This window comes from Vigna umbellata, chromosome 7 (assembly GCF_029865625.1).
Source record: "Vigna umbellata cultivar VRB3 chromosome 7, Vumbellata_1.0, whole genome shotgun sequence".
In the NCBI taxonomy this organism is placed as follows: Eukaryota; Viridiplantae; Streptophyta; class Magnoliopsida; order Fabales; family Fabaceae; genus Vigna; species Vigna umbellata.
This window is the reverse complement of record NC_142171.1, coordinates 47,578,596-47,585,610: the sequence shown is the minus strand read 5'-3', so window position 1 is coordinate 47,585,610 and position 7,015 is coordinate 47,578,596. Positions and strand designations below refer to the sequence as shown.

General features: G+C 35.7%; 1 protein-coding gene across 2 annotated transcripts; it reads left to right on the top strand.

Moving 5' to 3' along the window:
- Positions 1 to 1,138: 1,138 nt before the first annotated feature.
- LOC124825469 (uncharacterized protein At4g28440-like) lies at positions 1,139 to 5,552 on the top strand. Of its 2 annotated transcripts, none has more exons than XM_047298076.2 (3): positions 1,139 to 1,295; positions 1,859 to 2,091; positions 5,057 to 5,552. In XM_047298076.2, the coding sequence occupies exons 2-3, from the start codon at positions 1,869 to 1,871 to the stop codon at positions 5,245 to 5,247; spliced, it is 414 nt and encodes a 137-aa protein (XP_047154032.1). In that variant the 5' UTR covers positions 1,139 to 1,295; positions 1,859 to 1,868; the 3' UTR covers positions 5,248 to 5,552. The 2 variants fall into 2 exon arrangements, with proteins under 2 accessions (XP_047154032.1, XP_047154033.1); XM_047298077.2 differs by having other exon boundaries at positions 1,201 to 1,331.
- Positions 5,553 to 7,015: the final 1,463 nt, after the last annotated feature.

The following is a 7,015-nucleotide window of genomic DNA, read 5'->3' as shown; positions in this document are numbered from 1 at the left end:
TGATGATCGGAGAAGAGGAAAGGTTAGTTTTCTTAGAGAGAAGGTAGGAATTCTAGTGAGAAGGAGGAGAAAAATGAAAGATCAGATTTTTGGAAGATGAAGGGTGCATGCAGAGAGAGTGGGAAGAAGGTTTCAGAAAAATCATTTTTCTTCCCATGTAAAACGAACGTCCGCTCTCCTGCTGACACCTGCATTCCACTATCTGATTTCAGATTCTCGTTTCTTGACACTTGGTGTCAGCGCAGAGGGGTTTTGAGTGCGTTTTAATGAGATTAGACAGGTGGGTTCTGGGTGCATATTTACGAGGTCTGACAGGGTTCTTCAGAAACGAGAAAAGAAGGTGCATGCAGAGAGTGGAGCGTTTTCTGAAAACTTCAGTTTTGCTTCCCCCGCTGAATGCACGTCCACTCTGCAGTCGACACATACTTCCCACTACCGATTCCCGACTCCCATCGGCATGACACCCGGCGTCCGTTAATGAAGTGTCTCGTCCTGCGGTCGCCACGTGCGTTGCTGAGGTATCTCGCTCTCAGACTGCCACGCGGACTCCAGCGAATGCACGTTATTTTGCGGTCGCCACGTGCGTTGCTGAGGTATCTCGCTCTCAGACTGCCACGCGGACTCCAGCGAATGCACGTTATTTTCCAGGGTCTGACACCAACAAAAACATTAAATCAATGATTAATGAATTTAAAAATATTGTTCTCAACTTTTCAGCTTTAAACAATAAATAACTTAAATTTTTACCAGTAAATATTCTGTAAAAAATAACTGATGACACTAATTTGAAAGAAAGTAGGGGAGGTATCCAGATTTTTAACATTATTTTTTATTATTTTATATAAAACTTTGTAATTAATCAAATCAATTATTTATAAGTTTTATATTTTATTTTTAACATTAAAATTAACACATAATTAATATCTTATATATAAATTAAAATTTGAAAGTTTATCTAAACTCAATAAAATAATGTTAAAATTTTAATTCCGTACCGCCGTCTTTTATGGAATCGGGATGCGGTGATATAAATCCAGTCGAAGCCACAAACTTTGATACCTAATTCTAACATGTGGTGTCATATTAAGTAATAAAACAAAATATCAAGAAAAAATAAAATATTAAGTAATAAAATAAAATATTTATTTGCTTAATTTTGTTTTTGGGCAAGGTTGATAAATGTTACCTTTGTTTGCATTTATCTCCTTAAAACCCGACCTCGACGCTTGTGTCTCAGTCTCAGTTTCACTTTAGCTTTCAGTTTCAGATCTCTCTTTCATCACACCAATTTCCAGGTCAAATTCCAATCTTCAATCTTTTTGCTTTTCTCTGTAATTTTCGTTCCCCTTTTCTTCAATCTCTTACTTTCTTTTCCACTTTCATATCTCGAATTTTATGTAAAACAACTCCTCCTTTTAATTCTTGGTTTGTCGAAAGTCTGTATTTTTTTCCTGTAAATTTTGTTTGAATGCATGTTGGAATTTGAATGTTGGTATGGTTTGGATCTTATGCTCGTCGTTGTTGTCACTAATCTGATTTTATTATCAATGTTTGTCCCATGGATTTTGAAAATTTCAAAACATTCTTACCCTTTTAAACTGGGGTTAGGGTAGGATGATTTTACATGTTTCGATAAGTTTATTTGGTATCCACTTAACTAGGTTTTTCCCTTAGCTTGAAATATTGGATGAGAAATGTTGGATAAGCGAGAATTTCTTGTTCAAAACCTATGTACTAAGAAACTGTTAATTAAACCTTTTATATTAGGCTATGTGTTAAGATCTTACAAGATTGGGCTAGCGTGCATTACTGCTGTTTTTATGTTATCTCATTTGATGTTTTTGTGGCTTTTGTATAGGATTTGAAACATGGCAGATTCAAAACCAGGATTGAGGAAGCCAGTGTTCACCAAGGTTGAACAGCTTCGCCCAGGAACAAGTGGGCACACTTTAACCGTGAAGGTGGTCAATGTTAAGATGGTGATGCAGAAAGGTCGCTCCGATGGTCCTCAATCCCGTCAAATGCGAATTGCTGAATGTTTGGTTGGTGATGAGACTGGAATGATCATATTTACTGCCAGAAATGATCAAGGTATATATATCACTGCTCTCACAAAGCTTCCCCTAGATACATGTTTTCCTTACTGCATTGTGACATTGTTATTGTCATCGTATTATTTTGTATTACACTCTTGTTGGATTGATCTTTCATTGACTGGAGGAAGGGGTGTTCGCATGTGATTTTGCATGGAGTGATCACATGTCATGAGTCAAGTGTTTTTGATATATTTGTGGTTATCTTGAATCCTTGTTTAGATGTTTGTTACTTCTTGTATTTTGTCTGTGGTCATGTATCCGGTGCTGTATTTTGTCAAATTCATGGCCATTTGTAATTACTGTTTGGGGTAGACTTTGTGAACCCCATGTTAAGGGAAGATGCAGATGCAAGATCGCCTTCGTTGTCTGCATTGAAATTTGAAAAATACCTCAATCCGGCTCTTGATTTTATCCTTTGGCTGAGGCCTGAGAAGTGTAGAAGCAAAAGAGAAACTGATTCAAGTGGTAGCCAGTTTTTAAAGAATTCATACAGCACTACACAGACGTATAGACTATTGAGAGAGAGCAGGATAGAGAGAAAAGAAAGCTGCAGTTATGTAATGACTTCTCAGTTTTGAAGATTTCAATCCTATTAGTTTTCTTAAAACCTACCACTGCAGTATTTACACTGCTATTTATAGCAGTTAACTCCTAACTACCCAACTGGCCCAGACAAATGCCTAAATTGGGTTTGTTATCTTACTACCTCTCACCCCCACCCAGAAAAAAGATCCACCTTGTCCTCAAGGTGAAGGAGATGATTTAAGGCCTGCTGCAGATTAGTTTCTGCCTCCCAGCTGTCTTCACACGGAGGGGGTTTGTGCCACTTGATCAAGTCTTCTAAATCATCACATGGTACTACCTGCCTGCAATCCAACACATTTTCTGGTTGAACTGGAGCTCCACGTCATCAGCTAAGGCCAGGGCAAGAGGTTGAACAAACTATGGTGCGCTGACTGCCTCCTTGAGGAGGAGGGGCACACAAAAAACTGGGTGAATTCTGCGATCCTCCACTAAATCCAGCTTATGTGTCTCTTGACCTATTCTTTACATTACATGAAAAAGACCACAATAATGAGGACTGAGATTTTTTATCTGGTCTTCTGTCTTCCGTCTGGAGAGCATGTCTTAGAGGGTTGCAAATTAGAAAATCCCAAACTCACCACGTACTCCAGACGTCTGCTATACTCATGAACTTGCATTCTCATTCTGCCCTAGGCCTTTAACAAATGCTGCCTTAAATCATTTAGCAGCCCATCATGTTGCCGAGTCAACTTGTTAACCTCTTTTTCCAACTTTGAAGGATTGGTTGTCTCCTTCAACCAGGGTAGAGCTTGTCTCCTTGACAGCTGCATCAGCTCCAAAATATCAGCAATCCCTACCATGTCAACTACAAAGAGTGGAACTCCTCTACTCTTCTCTGTGCTCTATTTTCTTTAATACACAGCGTGGACAAGGTGCTGTGGAACTTGTTTCTACCGTTCTACCTGCTGGACTAGGTGTTTCAGCCTCAGCATTGCAAAAGGAGACTTAGTGAAAACTCCTAAAAGGCACATATTTTGCAATCCTCCCAAGCTAATTTTGGGTTGCAAGATTGCCACCATTGGAACCAAGCAACCATCCTTCCAAAGAACCCCTAATCTTCTGCATCATTTCTTCCATCATAGTTTCCAACTTTCACCATGTCTCTCAGGATCTTGGTTCTTATTTTCAACATTTTTTCCATAGTTTCCAGTCTTCCCTACATTTTTTTTGCCCACCATTGAATTCCTTGACCAATCCCTATCAATTCGAGATATTCACAGCTCCAAGATCTGAGCTTTGGTACTAGTTGATACACTTGGCACCCAGAATTAATAGAATTCACGTAACAGTACAGGGGAAAAAGAAAGCTGTTATTTTGTAATAGTGACTTCTGGGAATCCCAGAGTGTCAGTCCTTTCCTCCTCCACAATGAGTTTTTGTTAAAAATTACTACTTCGGTATCTACCCTGCTATTGATAGAAATTAACTTCCTAACTACCTAATTGGCCCATGTAGTCTAACTAATTGACTTTGAGGATCAGTTGAGTTTTTTCTTATTCCTTATGCTTGTTGATGTGAAGTTTAGAATGAGTAGCAAGTTTGAAATGGAAATTTATACCCACTGATTACTTTCTTTTACAATAAGACTCAGGGATACTTAACATACAAAAATACCCGACTTTATATAAAATGTGTTTTTGGACCATTGATGTTACTAATAAATGAAGTTCAGTCGGCTCATGTTATTGTGGTGATAATATATTATAGAATACTTAATTCTGGCAACTGATAGGAAAAATAATTCCCAGTTAGGATAAAAAATTGCTCAATTTTTAGTAACAATTTAACAAAACAAATGTTTTGGAATTTAAAATGGAGCTATCAATGGGTTATTCATCGATGTAAATCAGTTGTTCCCCTAAAATCAATGAAGGCCAGCTCCTTGAAAGAACAGAAAAATGCAGAAAATTTAAGATAGGTTTAGGGCTGTGTAGGTACACAGATCCTCTAGCCCAAGTACATTCCTTTTCCTCTCAATTCCTGTCTACCATGCTCTCACTTTTTCTCTACTTTTAATTATCATGGCAAAATTCGCATGCTCTCCCCACTTCTCCCTATCTCATGGAAATTATGTTATATTATGTTACCATTTCCTTGAGCCACCTTAGTGTGCTTTTGTGTTCTATACGCAGGCATTCTTATTTAGTCACTTGTCTAGTTGTATTTCATGTGAAAGTTCAAATGAATTCCATGTGGGAAGAATAATTTCAAAATGTTTTTAATGTAGAAATTTCAGATTAAATAGGCATGTAAAGAAATATTTCAATCATGATTTTAAATGTTTAATTTGCAAATAATATATATTGTCTCATGCCTTTGAATAAGTAGAGTTTTGTTTTGATGTTGAACATTTTGTTGTGGCATCACATTTTCAGTGGATTTGGTGAAAGAGGGCTCTACTGTGATCCTTCGTAATGCGAAAATTGACATGTTCAAAGGATCAATGCGACTTGCTGTGGACAAGTGGGGCCGTGTTGAAGTCACAGATGCTGCTAGTTTCACTGTGAAGGAAGATAATAACTTGTCTCTTATTGAGTACGAACTGGTGAATGTTGTTGTGGAATAACTTGTTTTGGAAATTGTGGAACTTCTACTTAGAATAAAAACAAATCAAGTTTTTCTATGGGACATCTCAGCATGGCCATCACATTCACCTCAGTTTTCGATTAGAGAAGCCAGTACAGTACCAACACTGCATCTTACTGTTGCAACTTCTTGTAGCTTCAACCATTGAACAAACGGTTACTGTTAGTGCAAAAAGAATATGAGAATTGGCTTCCAGATCATGCTTTTTGTTATGCTATCTGTTGACAATTTTGGATTATGTATCAGAATATTATACATGGCAGGTGAATGTTTATATTTTATGTAGCCTTCGTTTAGTCTCAATCTTTATCGTTCTAGCCTCTGAATTCTTGCTCCAAGAAGTATATCTGGGATCTTACTGCAATATCATCAATTAATTTTTAATTTCTTTTACTGTTATTTCAAAATGGCAGGAGATAATTCTTTGAAAAGAGAATCTTGGATGCAAACTTCCTGCTTGAAAATTTATTTTTAGGTGCATTTGAGTTTTTGTTTCAATCTTTATTTATTTCAATTTCATACCTTGGAAGGCAAGAAAACCAGAGGAAGGGAAAAGATAGCTAGAGATACAAGTTATCGAAAGACTTTTCCTTTAACATGCAAACGAAGGAGACAAGCTAAGACTTCTCTTTTTAATTTGGAGAGAAAATAACAATACAGTTTAATGGATAAAAGTATGTTTATTAATTGCATCTCTTGGTTTATTTGTGTCATTCTATATTCATAATTAAACAACCTCAAAATTCATCTTTCTTTCTTAAATCAAACAAAACATCAGTGTTCAAAATTTTGTTTAAAATTTAAATAAATACTAGAGTTTTACATCATTTGGCACACATGGGCAAGTATTAAGGATGCAGTAATACTCTAATGGTTCAGCATTATCTGATGTATTTGTTATTTTTCACCACTCTGCTAATTTTTCAAGAAATGTGCAGTGTAGGTATATCAAATAATGCTAAAGAGTGCATAGCTTGAGGAATATATTGTCAATAAGATTATCATTCGTAGAAATGTTGACGCCATGGCTAATCTGCATTAGGAATTTTAGACTACCTAGTGATGAAACCTATCTAATATGATATACACATCATTGGCAGTTTCTTCCTACACTTTATCAAATTTCTCCTTCCATTCCATTATTTTGAATTTTATTTTCTGAAACACTAAATTTCGGAAACAATTTTTTTAAACACTCACCACTTTTACTCCTAAAAAATATTTTCAGAATTGATTTAGTGCATTCCGAAAAATAAAATTCGGAATGATGAAGTGCATGAAGAGATTTGATAGGATGCATAAAGAAATTGCACATATCATTTTGGAACTTGTGGTTGTTGAAAGCCCTCTCCTTTTTTTGACTTCTTCTTTTCTCTTCATTTCTTCATGGATTTTAGCTTTCAACATGTTATAAGTAGTTGATTTTTTTCGTGTAGTTACAAATTGGTGAGAGTGGAAAATCCACACATTTTAAGTCATTTTCTTTATTTAGGTATAATAATTCTTAAAATGACAATTGTTTTTTTAAACTTTTTTGAGTTCCACAATATAATTTTTAAAATTTTGTTCTTTGATGTTAGTACTTGAAGTGTAATATGGATGGATGTTTGGTGAAGTTTAATCTAATGTATTCATTATATTAAAAAACCTATTTGCTGCATTATTAATATTTGAGTTTTAACTAATTTTTCTGGTTTTTGTAAACACTTCAACATTTTAGTTATTATTTCTATTGATTTGAGATTCCT

Coding starts and splice junctions, on each gene's coding strand:
- LOC124825469 (XM_047298076.2), top strand. CDS start 1,869: ATGGCAGATTCAAAACCAGGATTGAGGAAGCCAGTGTTCACCAAGGTT. Junction 2,092..5,056: donor TACTGCCAGAAATGATCAAG/GTATATATATCA, acceptor TCACATTTTCAG/TGGATTTGGTGAAAGAGGGC.